We start from the raw sequence: 22588 nt of genomic DNA, 5'->3' as shown, positions 1-22588 counted from the left end.
GCTGCCCCCTGGCAGTGCCCCCACACTGTGGGTCTCTCCTCCCAGGGCAACCCCCACCCTCTATCCCCACCTTGCCTCAGTGGCAACTGCCAGTCATCATCTAGCCCCCACTCACTGGGGCAGACGGCAGCCTGTAAACCACTCATCAGCTGCCTTTGCCTAACCCCAGGCTATCCCTTTGCAGCCCCAGTACCTCTGTAGGCCTTGCACAAGGCCTGCAGCCTGGGGAGTTACCAGGCTGGAGCGCCCCAGCACTACTCTTCTCAGGAACCCGGCTCAGCTCCTAGGCAGTCAGGTCCTTCTCCCTCTCAAGAGAGAGAGGGCCTAAGCTGTTGGCTCACAGCCCTTTTATAGCGCCAGCTGTGGCCTGATTGGGGCATGGCCCCTGCTATGGCTGCTTGCCCAATCAGCCTAGCCTTTTCTCTCAGCCCCAGCCCTCTCCAGGGGCTGGCTTTTAACCCCTTCTGAGCCAGAGCGGGGTGACTGCCCCACTACAGCCCCCCCAGAATAGCACAGGCTCAGGAGGTGGCTTACAGGCACCTTACTGGCACCCCTGAACTATGAGCTCTGTGCTGCACCCTTCAGAGCACAGAAATGACGAGATATGTTTTCCATTTCTATAATGATGTGCTAAAAAATCACTGTATTTGGCCTATGTTATAGTGGCTACTGTTGTTTTTACCAAGGAGATGATCTGAACATGTTTCTACATCACCGTGATTTTACAGAGCCTCTGAGCTATGCCTTTTATTTCCAAGCAGGATTTTATTCCTTTAATGCTTTGGCTGGAAGGTGTGTGTTTGAGGGGGGAGGGGGGTACTTTACTTTGCTGGTTTCGGTTTACAGGATCGCTGGTGGACAATCAGTCTGTCTGGCAGGAAAGTACGCCCACAAATATCACATGGAACTAACTGGCTCTGGGCACTGTTCCAGGCAGCCTCATTTAGAGCATCAAGATCATAGAAACCTTTGGCTGGAAAATTAAAAAAGAAAGTATTAGTTTTCATTCTGGAGAGCCATATTCAGCTCTTTATGGAAAATATTTTCAGGAAATACCTGTTGACTGAGCCTTTTAGTTTTAACCAAATCATCTTGCTTTTGAAAAAAAAAAAAGAAAAAAAAAAGCCCTGCTTATAGTCCCAGGGGTTGAATAAACTTAACTATAAACTCAGTCATTCTGTATTGTACTAAAGCAAGGAGAAAACATTGCTCTTTGTGTTACGGTATGAATTCTTAATTAATTATTTACATCTTTGTATACACATTATTATCAGCAAAGTTTCGCTTTCTTGGCCTTATTTCAAGTTCTGCTCAATGAGTCTGTATTATCTGACCAAGTGGATGGGAGGAAATGTATGTTGTGTATGTCCCATCTGTGTTTGTCTGAGCAAAGGGCCCAATTCTTCTCCAATTTAAGTCAACAAGAGTATTGCCATTGACTTGAATAGGAGTGAGATTAGCCCAAAACCTCTTATGGACAAATCCTGCAGTTTTTACTCAGGCAAAACACCCACTGAGGTCATTGAGACTGGTTCTGCAGTCCTTTCCTAAACACATGTAGTATTTTGTTCAATTTTTACTCACAATTATTTCAGTGGGAGTTTACCTGCATTACGAGTACAGGATCAGGCTCTAAAGAAATAGCTGGAGTTTATTTCAGCTACTTAATTTGTATCATAAAACCTTGTTTTCTTTCACCTTGTTTTCAAACTGCGAGCACCAGTCTATTTAAAAAAGCTCCCATGCATTTTTAAAATATTCCATGGTTTCTGTCACTGGCACGATATGGATCTCTTCAGGAAGGGCCCAGGCAGTTTTAATATGATTCATATCCAACAGTTCACATAACCACAATAACCCTTAGATCTCTTAATACGCCTGTTCCTAATGTTCTTTTTGCTAGATGAGCAACCGACTGGTGTTTCTTTCTTTGGCTGAGGCAAATACCCCTTTCTTTTGCAGGAAATGAATGTGTATTTTCTGTACTTTGGAAAGTTTATTGAATAAAAAGAGAGAGACAGAAAAGGAAAGGAGGTGACTTTCTCCCTACAGGCATTTGTTGCATTCAGAAAACAAAAAAACTGCAATCAGTTCAGTGGTTCTCTCCAGTCACACTTATTTTTTTTTAAAAAAATATGTCAACTATACAAAGTTTTATGTAAACAGATCTCATTTCGGTACCTCTCTTTAGAACACTGCTTGTTCCATTCACCAAAAAGGCTACCCTCCTCCTCCATTTATAAAACTGTGAGACATGTGGTGTGTGTGTGTGGTTTGGGCGGTAGTTTGCATTTTCTGGATGATTGGAATCATCTTAGCAAAAAAGAACAAAAGGAAGATTATTTTCTTGGGGACAGGAGAGTGGGGAGCACATAGTTTTTGCTCAAACATGGTGCTATTCAACCTATCAGCAGCAGACACTTAGGACCATATTGTGGAAGCTGTCAAGTGCCTCCTTGGGATCTGTGGGCACATAGCACCTCACAGTAGGTACTCAACACCTTGTAGGACTGCATAGGAGTGAGGCAACATGCAGATTCATAAAGGTGCATCCTGCTGTGCTGATTTCTTTAAGGGCATGGCTACACTTGCAGATGTAGAGCGTTTTGAGTTTAACCAGCCTGAGTAGAGCACAGTAGGGAAAGCGCTGCAATCTGTCCACACTGACAGCTTCAAGTGTACTTGTGTGGCCACATTAGCAGCTCTTGCAACGGCCACAGAGAGCAGTGCATTGTGGTAGCTATCCCAGCATGCAAGTGGCTGCAACGTGCTTTTCAAATGGGGGTGGGATGGGGTGGAGTGTGACATGGAGTGTGTTGTGTGTATGTGGGGGAGAGAGAGTGGGTTTTGGGGGGCTGCAAGCATGTCAGCATGCTGTCTTGTAAATTCAGACAGCAGCAGACCTCCTCTCTTTCCCCCGCCTCTCTCTCTCACACACAGCATTCCACAGTAATGGTTGCTTTGTCTTGGAGCAGATAAGCAGCCGGCTGTCAGAAACGGAGCTTTCCAAGGGCATATCCGCATTCCTGCAGCGATTCCAAAACAATGAGAAGAGTGGCCACTTGACTTAAGGGGATTATGGGACGTTTCCGGAGGCTGATCAGAGTGCAGTAATACAACACCTTGTTCACACTGATGCCCGGGCATTTCAGCCAAGCGCACCAAGCATTAATCTTCTTGCCAAGGTGGAGTACCAGGAGCGCTCTAGCCGTGGAGTCAGAGTGCTCTACGTGCCTTGCCAGTGTGGATGAGTACTGAGCTAGGGTGCCTGGAGCTGCTTTAATGTGCTCTAACTTGCAAATGTAGCCAAGCCCTAAGAGTAGATACTTTCTTTTCCTCCCACTTCCCCAAGATAGCTAGTGGCTCAGAATGCTGCTGTTCCACAAAACCTTGAAGTATTCCTTTTTTACCCAGCTATGCCCTCCTCTATCAGATCTAGTCCTCTATCTTTTTCTCTTATTTTTACTCCTGGTATGTAGTAATAAAAGTGACAATCATAAAAAGAGCTAATGAAATGAAAATGTCTTCTCAGAGTATGTCTTCACTGCAGAATTAACTTGGGTTAATTCAGGCACTCAGGTTAGCCTAGTCTGGCTGAGAGCAGCCATACTGCAAAACAATACTCGAGTTACTGTGTCCTCACTGTTGCTGCACTCACCTGTATCTGTTGCTGAGACTCCTGGGAGCATATCCCATGGTTCTTTGTGCTGTAGTCAGCAGAGCCACTCTCCAAGGGAAAATGTGGGAAGGAACTGAAGGGCTATCAACACTTTGAATGAGTTAGCCTACATCCTCACTGCAAACTGGGTGAGTCACCAGCCCGAGTGAAAGCAGAACCCTGGCTGTAACCCACACCCCAAGCTTGCCAGCAAACCCAGGCTGAAAGCATCACTCAAGATGGGAAAGAGGGTTTTATGTGTGGACAGGAGGGAGGTTTACAGGCAACACTCAAATAACAGCCGGAGCTAACTCTGCTGTGAAGACATATGCACAGAGTGAATGTAAGGGTTCAATCCTGCAAGACACTGGGCACTGCCAATTCTCATTGATCTGGGGAGGGGAAGTGAGGAAACTCCGCAACTTGCAGAATTGGGCAAAATTGCAATCATTGAATAAGTGAGAGGAAATGAATGTTTATTTTATGTCACATACAGTATTTTCCACTGTAGTTAGGCTTCCATATGTCACAGTGGGAAGTGTATTTGTATTAAGCTATTAGGGTTTAGAGACAGTAGAAAGATCAATGCAACTGTCTTATTGCATAAGGTATTGTAATTTATATATATATATATATATATAATGAAGAGCAAAATGCTGTACTGTAGTGTATACAGTAGCTGCTTTTAAAATGGCAACATGTGCTAATAGTTACTACATAGTTAGCATTGGTATTACTACTAGGGTAGGGTTAAAACTCTGGTATCTCAGACACCATTTTGTGGTTACCATTGGCAAATGTTAGTTTGTTTTCAAATGGCCAACATTATAGGTGTAAAAGCTGGCTGAGGTATTAGTCCCCAAATTGCTCTTGCCTGAGGATATTTTGTTCTAATGAATGCATATGTCAGTGTGACACTAAGCACCCCATGTATTCACACCCTACATGCTGTTGTACTAAATTCTTTGTACAAAATATGCCTTGTGAGGTATCATTTGAAAACTTATATCTGACTGATCATGTGATGTATGTACCCAGTGGGTATTAAAAGATATGGATATATGCTAGAATTATGACTAAAGAGTGTTTAAACCAGGTATGTCAGGAAGAGTTGTTAAACAGGTCTATCTTAAACAAAGGAAGGTGTCAGAGTAGCAGCCATATTAGTCTGTATCTGCAAAAAGCTACAGCTCTGAAGTGAGCTGTAGCTCACGAAAGCTTATGCTCAAATAAAGTCTCTAAGGTGCCACAAGTACTCCTTTTATTTTTAAAGGCAGGTGTCTTTACCTCAATTTACATACAAAAAGTAAACATCAAGACAGCAGGGGGAAGAGATGGCAGGAAACAGAACAATTTGCATTTCAGCAAACACAAGCTGGGGAAGAAAGAGTATGAAGCTCCCTCAGCATCAGACTATTTGTTGCCTTCCTTACAGCTTGAATACATTTTACTTTGAGGGGTAACCCTCAGAAGAATTATTTAAAGGTTTATGGGTCTATAAAGAAAAGGGCTGAAGCTCAAGTGATAAGCAGTTGCATCACCTGATTGTATACAACATTACTGTGTTACAAAAGTATTTAGAGCGAGGTCTTTTCTTAAAGCTAATGACACCCTGGTGATTAATATCATTGTGAAATGCCTGTATTAACACTATATAAGGAATTATGGAGACTCATTGATACTATGTTTTAAAGTCTGTGGCCGAACAGGGAGAAACAGATTCCCTCCCAGACAGGAGAGAAGGTAACTATTTACCTGTCTCCTATGTAAATTAAGTATGTTGGAATCAAAACAACAGAAGCTTGTGATGCAGTGTGCTCCCCAAGTAACTGAAGAGAGTAACATAGGTCAGATGGCTCAATTAGGCTGTAAACTGGAGGACATTTAGGCTGAAAGGAAAGCCCTAATCAAAGGAAACTCATCTGTTCAGGACAGGTGGGGGTTTTATAGCACTCAGGGAGCTCCTAGCAGAAAGGAGCCTGCTGGGAGGAGGGCTGTAGACACCCAAAATCAACCTTAAGGATGTATTAGAGAAGTACTGAAATGGTAAACAGGGCCATTCTTGTAGATAGTTATCAAAGCCATGTTAAAGTAGATTAAATTATTTGAAATGTTAACCTGTATTATTAGAGAATTAGAAGAAGATACTAATTGTATTTGTCTGTGTTTACTTTTATCTTGTTAGATTTTAACAATGTAACCATATTAGCTTGTGGATGATAAACATCTATTCCTGTTTGTTACTATATTCTATGGATTCAGAGATCAAAAGGGAATGTTAACATTTAGATGAAATTTGTGATGTAATAATATCATTGTCTTTATGTCTCTGAAGTCTGTAGTAAAATTACCTTATCCTAATAAATGCAGCTAGTTACTGGTCTGTGTCTAGTAAATAGAGATTTACGTCAAAGCAATGATGTGCATTACCTATTCTTCATTCAAGGAATGCCCGCTCTGTTATCTGCTGTCAAAAGGCTACCATAGCCTACTAGAGGACTATAAATGAACTCTAAGTCCTGATCCTTGCCATCTCAGAACTGCCTCAACTTTTTCAGGGGAAGTTCAAGCCACAAGACTGAGGTCTCCAGGTACCCTGGACTGCCCCTGCAAATTCTTATGGAAGAATTTGAACAAAGTCTATACATGGACTGCCTATTATTAAACTGATTCTGGAAGGAGTTTTTGCAAATCAGCAGCTCACCATCTTTGCTATGACCTAAGAACTTTATTCATATTTGTAGGTATAATGATCTTTTAACCCCAGTAACTCTTTCTTTTCCTTTTAAATAAAACGTAGATTAGTTAATAAGAATTGGCCATAAGAATGTATTTGGGTAAAATCTGAAATATTCATTGTCTGATCTCTGATCTCTTGGAATTGGTAGAACTTTATATATGGTTTAGATTTTAAGTAATCCACACCATATTTGACCTGGCTGTCTGGGTGGGAGCCAAAGACTGGATTGCTAAATGGGAACGATATTTTAGCTTCTTGGTAACCAGTAAGGTCTTACAGAAAGTGTTTTTTGACTGGCTTGGTGAATCTAATTATAAGAATAAACCACCAGTTTGGGGGATTTGCCCCATTTTTTGCAGTTCACCCTTATTGACCATTCTCAGCGTGGCCCCTCCAGCGGCCCTAACTTGTCTGGATTGCACCCTGAACCCTGTAACAGTTGTACTTGCATATTGATCTTGGATGAACTGTCCTGCTTGAAAATGTGCCTTCCTATGGTGCAGAAAGTAGCCCAGAGTAATGCCCGTGAAGGACTTAGTTACGAAGCAGATTGCAAATGGCTGGTTTTAGATTCAGAAGGGATTGACATATAAGGGGCCCTTACTTGAGAGGCACAGAGCACCTGTAACTGACACTGATTTGGCAAAAGAAAAAATAGGATGCTTAAAACAAGCTAAACTCTATCACAAATAGATTGTTTCATACGAATGAACACAAAATTACATGTAAAACATTTCTCTCTCTTTAAAACTATTTTTTCCCTCCAACTTACACCCTCCCATTTCCTCTTGTTTGGTCTGTAGCTTACCTCCTAAGGATCTGACTTCTGGCTTTTTAGGTTCAGGTCTTCGTAAATGTTTGGGTAGCATGTCATTCTCGTTATGCCATTTTTTCAGACATTGTGGTTCATGGATGCCAATAGATTTAGTTCCAAACTCACGGCCACATATATAACAAACAACAGTGGGAGGCCGTCTGATGGCTGGTGGCTGCAAACAACAATTGCAGTAAAGAAGCATTATTGTTTTCAGAACTCATTTTAGACAATAATGATTTTAATGGAAAATGATCATATTTAAGGAACTGATCCAAAGCTCACAAAAATCAATGGGAGTCTTTCTGTTGACTTCAGTGGGCTTTGGTTCAGGCCCTAAACCCATAAAGGTCCCTCCTTTATTAAATGGCCACTTGAGCAGGTAGATGCTCCAGACTCTGGGCTGAAAATTCATGGATGTCACTTCATTATTCTTTGACTGGTTAGTTTTAAAGCCTTCTACTCCTACCATCACAGTCATAGCCATAGCAGTGGATCAGCATACTAAATAAAAAATTATCATTTAAGTATGGGATCAAGCAGAAAAAGAGTAGTTTAACTCAGGAGAAAATAATTATTTAAAATAAGATACCTCCAATGATATTGGGGGGAACACAAAAGGGTCACCATCAAAGCAAATAGCTTTCTCTTTAAAAAGGTGTCCTACGGGAGAGGGGTAACTTTTTATCTCAGCTCCACCACACTTTCATTCTGAAGTGACAGGCCATCATTACCATTGGATAGACACAAGCGGGGGGGCGAGATAATCTCTCTTATTGGACCAACTTCTGTTGGTGGAAGGCACAAACTTTCAAACTACACAGAGCTACAACACTGCAAAAAGTTGCCATTGGATGACTGCTTGTGGCTTATGTGAGAACGAGTTAGTGGTCTCAGTCCTGTGCCAGCCACGTCACAAAAAGACATCCACATCACAAAACTCACGGTTGCAGCTGGCACTCTTTCTGGCACTCTCAGCAGAAAGGCTAGAGACTGAATAAGCACATCTAACCAAGCCTTGGAAATTGTCCCTCGAGATCATAGCTGAAGCACCTTGGTGGAGGAGAGTAGGGAAGTCTGATGAAAGATGTACTGTAGACAGAAGTCTACTTGGGCTTTATTTAGAAACGCACGTTAAAAAAATGTAAGAAAAAATGGCTCCTTATTATAATTTTCAACAGCATGCAAATATTTTTCTAAAGAAAACTGAAGACCAGAGAGAAACTTCAGAACTGAACTAGATCACCTTCAGGATGGCACGATACCTGTCCTGAACCCATGCTACATGTTAAATTCTCTCCCACCTCCACAGATACACATACCAGAGCTAACTAAAATACAAAATGTGAAAGAAAGTTCTCCTTGCTATTTGTCATAAGAGATGATTGTTAAACCATGGAATCTCTGTGATGGTGAGTTTCTTTGGGATTTTTAAAACCACTGGTATTTAACATTAATTTTTATTCCTCCTTAAACTGTCCTGCCCAAATGTCACATTTTGAATGATTATTGTTTGGAAGTAAATTATTTTTGGAAATCATCAGATCTCAGTTCAAGGAATTTTCCAACCCAGACTACTCATAGGACAGTTACTAAACAGTCTGCTACTTACTGTTCACGGTTTTGTTTTTCACTTGTAAAAAGAGTGATCACATTAATGCCCAATGTCATGAGGAAATATGTCCTCATAAAAATAGCTCCAAATACCTGACAAAGTCATTAAGACTTTCTTCTAGTGAGTGTCCTTTTTTACAAGGTTATGACCATTTATTGTCTTCACTACCATGAATACAATTATTAAACTCAAAGGCTATATATTTTCAACAATGAACAAAATATGCACAGTAATTTCTTTTTCCAAGCCTGTTTTGTAGAACATGGTACTTACCTGAGAGGTATATTTTTGGTTTGTTATGGCATTCAATTTGACTGGGTCGCAAACTTCCCTTAAGAGCATAATAATTTTTCATCTAGTACTGGACGAGCCAAAAGTTCCCACTCATCAAATTATCTACCTAACTGAATGACAGGGTACCAGAATTCTGACCAGCACTGCTCACATGTGAACAATGGAGCAGAGAAAGAAGTATAAAAGATTAATAGCAGAATCAGGCTCCTGGAAAGCAGACTTTTTTTCACCCATCCCAACCTGTCCGACAGTTAAGGACATTAGCGTAGGGGTGGAAGTCTCTCTAGTATGAATCTTATTAGTATCAGAAAGATTGTCTCTTTGTCACAGGCTATCATAATGTCCTCAGTGCGGGACTGGCCATACTGACAGGAATGGTGTAGAATAGAAGCCAGAACTGACCCCTATATTTATCTAGTTAAGTGTAGTAATAAAAAGGTAATTCTGTTTGACACCGTAGATAAATACATATGTAACCGCATGGGAATTATCTGAGTTTTCCATTTTATTCAAAAAGTGCTACCTTTTTGAAACTCAGAAGTAAAGTGCACGGTACTATAGAGAGGAGAGAGGGGAACATCCACACCCATCATGATATTTCTTAATGAAACTCACTCAAATGTTTTATTGTCCATTTTTATCTATCCTTTTCTATGTCCTCATATTTTTGTGAATTACCTTCTAACAAAGTGTCCAAATCAGCTCCTGCTGAAATTAATGGAGAGTTTGTCATTGACTTCGATGAGAGCAGGAGCAGGCCCATGTTGTTTGGCAATACATGCTATTTGAAAAAGTTCTAATTCTATGATCTCATTACACAGTTTTGTGGAAGATCAGGTGAATGGTGTAAAGATTTTGCTGGAGTACCAGACTGATTCTGTGTTAAGATGTACAGTAATGCAGAAGAGAGAGGTGGCTAACATTTTTATTTTGTGGGTAAAACATTACAGTAGGGAATAAACAGCAGATGGCAGCACCAGATGCTACAGATCCAGCTGGTAGGATTTTAGGATTAAAGTTATCAACATCTGTTGCCAAAGAAAGCAGAAAAAAGAACATTTATAGCATTTCATTAATATCAATCTGCATAGGAAGTAGCAACCATTTTTTTTCTATGAAAGAGTAGTGCATTCTCTGTAGTACACGACTGGATTTAAATAATATAATTATGTGCCTTACTGACAACATCTTAATGTATCACTATATAATCCAAATAGGATCCAAGAAGAGGGATTTCAGAACTGATTTAATCTCCGAAAGTCAATTAGGCATAGGCTATTGTTTGGTTTATATATCGTCAGACTCAATTAATGTAAATGAGTCCATAGTTTCCATTAAAATCCATACTTTGGATTAAAAAACAACTTTGAACTAACAAATCAGTAATACATCAACTAGCTTTCTCTACAGCTGGACAAAAGATTTGGCAGAAGATTAGAAGAAAATCAGAGCTAGCATAAAAACAGTGGGCCACATTGTTTGCTTCCCCATGGTTGCTTTATCCTGCATTGGTGGCACATAGAAGCTCAAGAGGTGCTTTAGTGGTACCAACTGGTTCAGGATTCTCCAGTGTGGAGGAATCCCCAGGTGGTGCAGAGTCTGTATAACTGACCCTACCTCACCCTCTGATCCAACTCCCTGCACAGGGGACTTGCAAAGGGGAAAGTGTGTGGCAGGACATCCCTTCATTTCAGTGATACTCAGTTGTAATGACTCCTTTAGACCACTGGAAACAGGGACAAATTAGAGGAGCCATGAGGTTCCTCTGGCTAGTGCTAGCCCAGAATTGGGGTATGCAAGTTTATGCTCCTTGAAGTCTTTAAACCACGATTTGAGGACTTCAATAGCTCAGACATAGGTGAGAGTTTTTCGCAGGAGTGGATGGGTGAGATTCTATGTTCACTAGATGATCATAATGGTCCCTTCTGACCTTAGTATCTATGAATCTATTGATGGTCTCTGATTATAAATATTAATGTAACTGTTGGCACAGAGACTCTCTTAATATATATATATTTTACTAAATATTCATAAAAGGACTTGATTCAGCAAAACACTTGATTTTACACATGTGCTTAATTGACTTGCTGATTCTGGACCAAAGTAGTTTGGATAAATATAACATGGACTGCCCAGGATTATTTTCCTCACCAAGAAGCCCTCTATTAATTTCTTCTGATCCTTCTCCTGTCCCTCAAAAGACATGCCCTGTGGCAACATTCCTTCAGGTGAACAGGGCTGAGATGCAGCTCTTTCTACTTTGCATTAACTAGGTATGACTGCATGTTGTATTTTCCAAACTTCTCCTGCCACCAGCCCAGCTCTTTCCCTCTATGCTGCAAAGCTGTTTGCTATTACTTAATTAGCCATTATTTATTTTTAACATAATATTAACACATTAGTAAATTGTTGTGTAGCTGGCAACATAAACAATAGTTACAAGTATTTGCTGGAAAAATACAGTGAAAACTGGACAAGATGACTAAAAATTAAGCTCTACAGATGGTCTATTTCTTGTGTGGTCTTTATGCTACTCAGAGAATTGAGATGATGTTCCCATTATAATTCTCTCTCTCTTTCCACTCCCATCTCTGCTTTGAAAGTGCAGGTCTACACAGAAGAGAGGTTCTGTAAATGTAAAAATGCAGTGTATGGTTCCTTTTCTATTACTGCTGAAGAATTCCCATACTAGATGTATTCAATTTACCAGTGAAGAGATTTCTTTTCTTGTGGCCAGCACTGCAAACTCATCCTCAGACCTGAAAATCAAGCTGGGTTCTTTCCTTCTTGTGCATCATCACTAATATTACACTGTCAGTCAGACCTGTACAGCCCCCATCAATGTCAGTGGAATGAACTGACTGGAAATAAGTAAACAAAGTAATGATGCACAAGAAAGATTAAAATCCAGTTCACGTCATCTTGGCTACACTGGCTGTGCAGTATTAAGAGGAGTAAAAAGCAGTAATAACTTATTTTTGCGAATCAAGTCAGCAGATGTGATTGAATGCACCCACATCTGTTGAGTAAGAGGTTATCATTTTTACAAAGTCACTTTTTCCGTAGAACCTTTTCTGTACATCACTATAATTATGGACTTTTTTTCTTTTATTTTTTAAAAAAATATTTTTCTCTTAATTAATTTTTCTTCTTCAGTAAACATGAAATTGTACATAAAGAGCAATTTTAATTCATATGCATTATAATAGTATTTCATTGTACAATTACACTATATTACATAATGATACAAGCTATTTGGTTGATAATACAATGTAACAATACAAGGTTAATGTACTTTTTTCTACAACCATAGCATTTATATAGCATTTTGCATTACTTCATATATCCTATGCCATGTGAACATGTGGTGAAGAATCCTACTGTCTATTCACCATTGTCTATCTATCTTATGTACTTATATAGCTACTAGTACTGTAGTATCTGAAAAGGAGGACTTGTGGCACCTTAGAGACTAACCAATTTATTTGAGCATAAGCTTTCGTGAGCTACAGCTCACTTTTACAATCTTTAATGTATTTGTCCTCACAACACCCCTGTGAGCTAGGGAAGTACTATTATAGCCCCCTCCTTACGCACACAGATGGGAAACTGAGACACAGAGATACTAAGGCCCCGATTTATGAAGATATTTAGGCATTGCCACACTCAGCACTGCAAGGCCTAAGTAACTTTGATGGCTAAGTCCCATTTTCAAAGGTGACCAAAATGGGAATTAGACACTGCAATGCTGAGCAGAGCAACACCTAAATATTTCTAAAAATCTGAGCCTAAGTGACTTAGCTGGTCTTGTACGAAATCTGTAACAGAATAATGACATGGGTCTCCTGAATGCTAGACTAATGCGCTAACCACTGGACCATGCATGTTCCCTTTTTTACAGTAGTGTGGCTCCATTGAAATCAAATGAAGTTGGATGCTCAGCACTTTTGAAATCAGGCCACTCATTTAGGCACCTAATTATGGATCTAGATGCTTAACTTTAGGCGTTTTTTAAAAAAAAATTCAGCCAAAATAAAGTACCATTCCAAAGTTGGTACAGAAACAAAAAAATATAGGCTCCATTTTGTTAATGTTCATGTAGCTTCTTGCATATAAATTGAAGTTAGAATTGGTCCCATTAATCTTGGCTCCTTCATCAAATTCAGTGGAAAAAACTGCAGTCTGTTTACTTATTTTTCATTGTATTCTGAGTTGCTGGCTTTGAACATGCAAAACCCAATGATTTTATTCATGGTTAAATCTAACATTTAAAAAATATAAATCTCTGGAATGATTAAAGTCCAAGAAAACATTAGGGCTCGTGTTAATTAAATACAAACATCTGATGTCTGTTAAAACATACTAGAAAATGCAAAGCCTGCTTAAGCAGCTTGACATAATCTCTTAATGACCTATAGTGCATAATGGCCTCTTCTGGGGATACATCTCCCACAGGAACATGAAAATGAGAACCCAAATATCTCCTTTCAACAAGTAAGATCAAAGAAACAGGGATAAATAGGATTAAAATATTTTATGCCTTCCCTTCCAAACACATTATTCCCCTCTTACTCCAATCTTGCTCAGTTGGTAAGAATTTGCATGGAGCAAAAAGATGCCTTTGAAAAAAGTAGGCCTTGAAATTTAAGATCTGATGAAAGTTCACTCATCTCTAGTCTCTGGGGTATCTATAGCAAAACAATCATGTCTCTTTCATAGGTCATATGCATAATAATTTACCTTGTCTGGTATGGCCCCACTTTTTTGTTGAACTTTACTAGATTGATCAGTACGTGCTGCAGATACAAGGCCAGAGCTAGGGCCTTTAACAGATTTAGGGGGGTTAGAGCTTGAAGGGCCCAGGCCACCATCCTTTGGTCTGCAACTCCTTTGGTGCACAGGGAGACGATCAGGAAGAAAAGTGCGACCACAGTTTTCACAGGGTAAGAGCTGAGGTTGAGCACTCTGATAAGCTGCCTCATTTGCAGCCTTAATATTATAGGCGCCACCAGTGAGGGACTGAGGTTTAGCAGGCTCTGCTCTTCTGAGATGCTTTGGTAATTTGTCATTTTCAATACGCCACTTCTCCAAGCATTTGGGTTCATGTATGGCAAGAGATTGTGACCCAAATTCTCTGCCACAGATATAGCACACCCTAAAGCCAGGTCTCTTTGATGGAATGACTGGGCGATTCAACTGACTCTGAGACATGTTTGTAGTGTTCGACCGTTTTGATATTATTACGGTGCCTGGTCTCCTTTTCCCAGGGCTTGCTTTTACTATGGAATCTAAACTCGCTATTTCTGGCAAAACTCTGGGAAGATCTGACACACTGGGTGTCGCAATCTGTTTTGAAGGCAGGATGGTAGAGATATTAGCAGGGGCCCTTCCAGCACTTGGCGGAGTTTTATTATGCTTGCTCAAACTCTTTTTCTTTACAGTTGTTTCCATGAAGAATACAATGTTCCAGGAATGTTCTCTCTACTTTACTTGAGATGGCCTTTTTTCAATGTGATGCTCATTTTTGTTGACTTTGCTTCGCAGGTCAGAAGTTATCAGAGTATAGGGGAGCTGCATGGAGTTGAGGCATATTTCCAGCAATCTGATTGTGATGTTTCAGTGGCAAGGGTTTGTGGGAGTTTTTTGTTGCAGTTTTTTTGTTTTGCCTTTTTGTTTTGTTTTATCCTGAAACAAATTATATAAGAAGAAATTAATAAACACTATCTCTTGTTAAAGGTTGGCAACCAGGGGTAAAGTAGACTCCATTTGCCTTACCACCATGCTATACTTTCAAGTCCCATACAAATAAGCAAGGCCATATAAGATGGTTGACCCACAGTGTCATCTGCTAAATTATTTTATTATATAAATCTGAAACTCAAAACTGTAAACTTGTGGGGTGCAAAGCCAGGAGAAGCAAAATACGGATAAAAGGTTTGTATGAACCCAGTTGAATCAAATCTGCTGAGCTTAATACAACTGTAAACATAACCCAGAATTTGTTACTTTCATTCCTGACCAAAATGATACTTCATGAAATTTCCCAGTGCTAGCGCACAACCCTCATCAGCAGTGTCCACCCTTCATCAACCCATGACCCTGCAGATAGCTCTCTGTAGGTCCGCGGATGAGTGTGGGATGGGTGGGCAGTCCAGGGAGACATACATCATGTCCTCTCTCTTCTGTCCTGTGTGATTTTAAAAAGCTCTAACTCATTGCAAAATTGCTTTTCTTTTCCTTGAAGCACAGCTCCCCTGGAACCAGGTGCCAGATAATGGAGAGGGACCACTGGGCCCCCAGAATCAAAGCAGAGGCACAAAAGCTCTGTGCAGAAGGCCTTTGCTTTCTATGGAAATCTGCCTTCCCTCCCCCAAAGAAACAACATGGAGGTAACGGCACAGGTTTCCCCTTATAGAATTTTCCTTCCCTGGAGTTCCTTGTGGGAGGAGCAATCTGCCCCTCACTTGTCTTCCTCAGAGGCACAAGTTTTTGCCTCCCCGGTTTTCATCTTTATGCTCCTCTTAAAATAGTAATACTTTGCATATCTACAGCACCTATAGTTAAAGAATCGCAAGGCGCTTTACACATATTAGTTAATAATCACAACATCCTTGTGCTCCAGAGAAGTATTGTTCTTATTTTGGAGAGGAAGAATTTAGGCATAGAGAACTAAATTCAGAAGTGGTGTAAGGGGTGCATTCCATTGACCTAACTGCTTATAGCGGATCTGAGTTTAACCCTTGTCTAGGGCCACACAGCAAGTGACAGTAGATGAGGTGAGAACAGAACAGAAATCTCCTGTTTCACAACCCACTTACCCTGTTGTGCAGTTTGGTCATGAAAGATTACCATGCTTTCCCAATTTTACTAAAGGAACAACAATACTATCAATGACATTTAAGTTTGATAAACAAAAACTTTAAACGACCCGTGTCTGAGACTACATATAACAGTGCAAGGTCAAAGTCTCCTCTCACTTATACTAGTCTAAACCTGATGTAAATCTGTGTTATATTGATATAAAATCAGTAAGTTATATTGATGTAAAATCAGTAAGTAAGAGGGGAATCAGGCCCCTGCCATCCAAAAGGAACATTAAAAATACTGAAAATTTTGACTTGTCATAAAACCAGTTTTTCAGTAAAAAACCCACTCTATCTTTGAAGTCAACCATGATAGAAATATTATGTGCCTCATCTCAAGAAAATACAGGAAATATTGACCATTCCATCTGATCTAAGATTTGTATTTTGATCATTTTTGCATATGTAACATTTAAACTAATGTCTTGCTGTAAATTACTTTTTATCTCCATGACATCATCCTTCCAAGCATTTCTTATTTAGTGTTGACTGGAAGACAAATTCATGGCCACAGATGTAACAAATTTGAAAATCCAGACAGCATTCAGGCAGATGAAGGTGATTCTGCATGAAAGAAAATAATACAAGACATGTAACTGACAGACTAGATAAAACCATTAATATGAAGTTTTGAACTACGTGTATTTTTTTAATTGAACTTTAAATTCACCATGCAACTGGGAAATTAAATTAACAATGAAATTTGGATCATAACACTTCCTTGGAGAAAGCAACAAAATAAACTGTACATCCTTTGATACAAGATATTAGGCTGTAATTTTTGCAAGGTTTCTGGGAACAACTAAATAAAAAATAAACATACAACCATATATTTTGTTCATTTTGGATTAATTTTGTACGATTGGATACCAATAAAAATACAGATTCCTGCTGGAACTGTACTTTTTTAGCTTACCATTTATGACACTCCTTGAGCTCAATTTTCAAATTTGGTTTCCTGAAAGTGAAATTTTCAGTGAAACTTTGTGGAAATGGAACCTTAATGACCAAAATAAATCTTTATTAATGTCTATGCCTGTTAGCACAGCACAGCTGTGGGAGTGGGAGATGGATTCTCCTCTGAGTTCCATAGCATCAGCAGAATTGCAAACCCGGTTCTAATAGCAGGGCCAAATTCTGCTCTCAGCTATGCTTGAGCAATTCTGTTGAAGATGAACTTTATTAATGGGGGTGATGCATATGCAGAAAAAAGAGCCCAACTTGACTTTTAGAACCCAAGAGGGTCTTGCAAGTTTTACTTGTAAACATAGCAAATGGAATATGCATGAAATGGAGGCATTAAAAACAAAGACGCACAAAAAACAGACATGTATGATGCTGTTTTTACGGAGTCACTTTTCAGAGTAAAACTTCACTGTATAAGCTGCACTGCCAAACACCCTCAACATGCCCTACTTTACTGAGAGTTCAGAGGGTTCAGCACTGCACATGAAATGCTAAATGACTCACATGATCACAATCATTACTAGAATATCCAGATCCCACATCTGGATACTCAGATAGACATTTAAATGTGTAAAAGAGGCATTTTCTAAGAAGATATTTAGATTTTGAAGAAATTGCCCATTTTCCATGCCTAAGTGCTGATCTGAGTATTCAAATATAGGTGTGGGTGATCCTGTTTATTAATGTAATCACTTATATTGCAACCATCATGAAATGTATTGCTAACAGTTGGTCATAAGAGACCATTCACTCCCATGACCAATACCAAGCACAATGAACATCCCAGCAGCTTTTAATGAGATTGCTACTTAGCATTTATATCAAATTTCAAGTTGCTTCACAATTTCAAAACACTAAATCATTGATTAATTAATCCTCACGGGTTGAAAGCTAAGCTTTATTGTCCCAACTGTACGGCTAGGGAAACTGATAAGGAGATTTTAAGTGACTTGCCCAAAGCTTCAGAGTGTCAGTGGAATAGCCAAGATTTGGACTGTGTACTTCCTAACTACTAGTCCTATGCTCTGAACACTAAACCTGTTAAAATCAGTGAAATACCATCTCAGATAAATGCATCTTCTGCTGCAGCTACATATTTAACAACCATAATCCTTTGTACCTTTGTAGTACTTGACATTGGAAGATCTCAAAGCCTTTACAAACATGAATGAACTAAGCTTCACAACAAGCATGTAGGATAAGTACTGTTATCACTGTTTAACAGATGAAGAAACTGAGGCACAGAGAGGTTGAGTGACTGACATAAGCTCACACAGCAAGTCTGTGGCAGTGCCAGGGATAAAATCTAGATCTTCCAACTATCTCACCATTCTGTTTCCTAATGGCCCCAGAGCCAGGCTCTGGACAATCACAAGAGGGAGCAAATTCTGAAGCAAAGGACTTGGCTATTCACTTTCAAGAATTCAGCTCTCAGCATGTTTGAACATTGGGATTTTTGCCTTTCTTATAGTTTCTGTAAATTGTCCCCTTGATTTATGTATGTATTTTACATGCGAGTCCTATTAAATGCTATGTGAGCTATGTGAATACCATTCTCAACAAACTATTTGACAAATTTAGCTCCCTTTTCTGTTTGCAAATTATCCACAGAGAGTTAGACTTTTACCAATTTGTTAGTTATTCAAAGTTATTTGATAATTTTTACTTATTGGCAAAAAGAAAAGGAGTACTTGTGGCACCTTAGAGACTAACAAATTTATTTGAGCATAAGCTTTCGTGAGCTACAGCTCACTTCATTGGATGCATTCAGTGGAAAATACAGTGGGGAGATTTATGTACATAGAGAACATGAAACAATGGGTGTTACCATACACACTGTAACCAGAGTGATCACTTAAGATGAGCTATTACTGGCAGGAGAGCGGAGGGGGCGGGGGAGAACCTTTTGAAGTGATAGTCAAGGTGGGGCATTTCCAGCAGTTGACAAGAACCTCAGACGTTCAAGACTCTCAGACGTTTATATATTGTATATATAATGAGTCTGCAAGCCCCTTACCTTTCATAGGGCTCTGAATTTTCTGGCCCTTTCTGAAATTACTTCCCTGGGGTTCAACTCTTCACCCTACAAATGACTTTAGTCACTGAATGTGTGGTGGGGTGTGCTCCACAACAGGTGCACATGGTTCCAGAACATGTAAAATTTGAATTCATTGGCCAACAGAGCCTAGCAATAAGGTTGCTGTAACTACATGGCCTTTCAAATAGTAGAAAGGGATTTTTAGGAGGACTGCCATTGAACACAAGTTGGAAGGTAGCCAAGGCCTTTTATCGGGATGAAGGAAATGGAGCCACTAACGGGTCACGTGGAGGGAGGAGATAATTGTTGTTGGAGGGTCTGGGGAAGTGAACGTCCGAAAGTTCAGCTAAGTTTTAAAGAGTCTCTGAACCTAGTATGGTTGTACTCATCATCTTCTGTTCTATTTGCTGGTTTATGTCAGATTGATTATTATGTCACCTGAAAGGATTTGAAAGTAACATCAAGCAATACACTGATTCCCACATGAAGAATGTTGGCTGACTCAAGCTATTTTATTATTAACAGTGAATCAAACAATAAAGGAAGCTATAAACAACATATTAACAATATAACCTATTGTTGGATTCCCAAGCTCTCTGTTGAAATACTTACAGAATTATTCTTCCTTATGGGGATTATACCATTTGATCTACATTTCTTCCTGCCAAATTGACCTTTGTTTGTTGGAAAGTAAATATAAATTTAGTTTGAACTGAAAATGTATTTGAAGAGTTCAAAACCCCCTTTCTCTAGCTTAAATCATAAAATACATTGAATTCATTCAGGTTTTTGAATTAATGCTTCTGTGTAAAAGGTAAAATAAAACATTTTTTTCTTTTCTAAATGATACAACATTGGAAACCAGTTATGGTTTGCTATCTTATATAGCTCTGTTTGCCAATATCTGAGACCCCCTGCAGTTCCCATTGAGAGCAGCAATTCTAAAAATAATGAACTAGTCTGATTCAATTAAAAACATATGGAATACAATGGCTTCAGGCTGAGAGTGACACTTTATGTATTACAGACCAGAATCAAAAGTGTGTAATGAATATAAGTTTGACCACCCACATTCCTGTTCTGTATGGGGAACACGACTTGTAGCATATAAAACTTTTTAACTAATCCTAATCAAGAGTTGTAACAATGGCATCATAACCAATACATGTTATTTTCTCTTAGCTTTTATGTGTGGGTCAAGCATTCAGTTTGAAAGGCTCTAGGTTCAGGAGGAGCATATCTCACTGACATGGCTATTATTCTGATTGTTGTGGACTTCTTTCATGGCTGTGTTGGAACTTGGAACCTCTCTAGATTCTCTTATGTAAAAACCCCTCAAAACCCATTAGTAGGCCATTTTATGAGTTTGGATTCCTTAACTGAATTCTAGCCAATAAAACACATCTATGCTGACCAAGGGCCAATGCTAGTAATCCTCAACACTTCACCTTTGCACTTAGCAGGAATGCCACATGGACAATTCACAACCACAGAACAGTATGTATCTTTTGGAAGATCACATAGCATAAGGTCTCCTGGTGCCAGGATAGACTATTGCTTATTCAACAGTAAAATGAAAAATAAGTAAAACTAATTATACCTTCCAAAAAACATTCTGTTTTATAAATACTAACTTGAAGTCCTACACACTTAAGTCCTTAATCAGTCAAAACTCCCTCTGAATTTAATGAGAGTTTCACCTAATAAGGCCTGTAGAATTTGGCCTATTGCCTTTTTCCCATCACCATCATATAAGAGTTCATCTGCTCTTGCTGCTTATCCTTTATCTGATGTCTGAGGGCGTCATTTCCCACTTGTAACTCCATATTTATTTTCACATTAATCCATGAAAATGAATGGGGTCTCAAACAGGCTAAAGTAAAAGTTATAATCTCGTTTGTGACATCACATTTGGATTTTATAGAAATTACAACATTGCAATCAGGTTTCCAACATCACATGAGGCATGGACATTATTATTATAATTCATTATTCATATTAAAATAGCAATTAGAGGCTCCGGAGAAGGTCAGGGCCCCAGTGTGCAGGGCAATATACAAGCACGGAGTAAGAGACTGCCTGGGCCTTGAAGAGATTATAATCTAAATAGGCAAAACAGACAAAGGGTGGGAGGGGAAACAGCAGCACCGAGACGTGAAGTGATTTGCCCAGGTCATACAGCAGGTCAGTTGCAGAGTCAGGCATTGGTATATCTAATTATACAATAACTACCAGTTTGGGATGTGAGCCCTATTTCTCAGCAGTTTGTCCTGAATCTGGTATTGTCAACTCTGACCCACTGAGGCATGGTGACACCCAAAGAACCCCACAGGGCTGAAGCTGGGAGCCTCGAGCCCCAGCGCTCCTCAGGCGGATGAAGCTGGGGGCCCAATATGCCCCCTGCAGCTGAAGCCCAGGGCGCCCCTCCCCCCACTTCTGGGCCCTGGAATTTTTACAGTATGTTGGGGTTAGCTTAAACAGCAGGTTGAGAAGAACACAAAACAACCCACATTTTTTCTGCTCTGCATGTGTAATTTTTTCTGACTTACCTTGTGATTTCAGCACCTAATTCCCTACATACTGATCCCTGCTGTGAGCATCCAGGAGTGGGCAAGGAACTGGAAGCAGCACAGTCCCGTCTCTCTTTCAGGACTTGGAAGGTTAGCATTTTCTGTTGCTATGGTAATGGGAGTCTCCCTTTTGTCTCCCCCACGTTGCCCAGCAATGTGTCAACAAATGTAAATTCACAGAGCTCCTCAGAAGCTGATTGGCCAGCTTCATTGTTTGGTTAGAAAAAGGAAGGAGGAGATGTGTTCAGGAAAAAACAATGAGAGGCTGTCTTTGCAATCCCCATAAGCATCTTCAGTGGAGTGGGATGCCAGGGTGCAGCAGCTGGAGCTCCCTCCAGATCTTCCTCTCGCTGCTCTATCACTGACCTACACCAGGTAAAGAGGAGGGAACAGAACTCTCCCCGCTCTGCAAATACTCCATAATCACTGACCTACATTAGGTGAGGATGTGTAGGATGCAGGAGGAGCTGCCGCTGGAATACCTGCCCACCCCCACAAGTTGTTATATAGTTATAACATGAATGATGTCAGTGTGTGGTAGGAGATGTAGATGGATACCCTTAAATTACAGGATCAGTCAGCAGTGCATGTCTCATGCCTTGAACTTCCTGGGCACACACCTTCTTCAGTACTGCTAGTACAGCTTTTTACCCCTCTAATCTTCTCCACAGGACAGTTGCCTGTAAATATTGGGCAATCCTGGCTGTTTTTCTCACCTCTATCTTGAGGGCCCTGCAGATCTCCTCAGAACCCACTGACTGAGTATGCCTCTGTGACCGGGGTTCCTAGTGAGGAGCCAGCTATGGTCACTCAATTAGGGTGAACTGCAAAGAATGGGGCAGACAATCCCCATAAAACTGGTGGATATTCCAATACTTAGATTTACCAAGCCAGCATGAAACAGCTTCCTTATTACCTTACAGGTTACTCAGAAGTCCAAACAACACAGTTCCCCTTAGGCTTCCATCCAGGTACCCACGTCAAATATGATGAAAATTTCTGTAAATCTTATTTAATCATATGAAAGAAA

The 22588-nt window shown here is 39.9% G+C and overlaps 1 protein-coding gene across 1 annotated transcript; it reads right to left on the bottom strand.

Annotated features, from left to right (window-relative positions):
* Positions 1-821: 821 nt before the first annotated feature.
* Positions 822-21627, bottom strand: ZNF475 (zinc finger protein 475). Its single transcript, XM_073346224.1, has 5 exons — positions 21538-21627; positions 16424-16548; positions 13862-14806; positions 7207-7387; positions 822-973 (listed from the first exon to the last, which is right to left on the bottom strand). Exons 3-5 carry the CDS (start codon positions 14570-14572, stop codon positions 822-824), a joined length of 1044 nt encoding a protein of 347 aa, XP_073202325.1. The 5' UTR covers positions 14573-14806; positions 16424-16548; positions 21538-21627.
* Between the last annotated feature and the right edge of the window lie 961 nt (positions 21628-22588).

This window comes from Lepidochelys kempii, chromosome 5 (assembly GCF_965140265.1).
Source record: "Lepidochelys kempii isolate rLepKem1 chromosome 5, rLepKem1.hap2, whole genome shotgun sequence".
Classification (NCBI taxonomy): domain Eukaryota; kingdom Metazoa; phylum Chordata; order Testudines; family Cheloniidae; genus Lepidochelys; species Lepidochelys kempii.
This window is presented reverse-complemented; position numbering and strand designations above follow the sequence as displayed.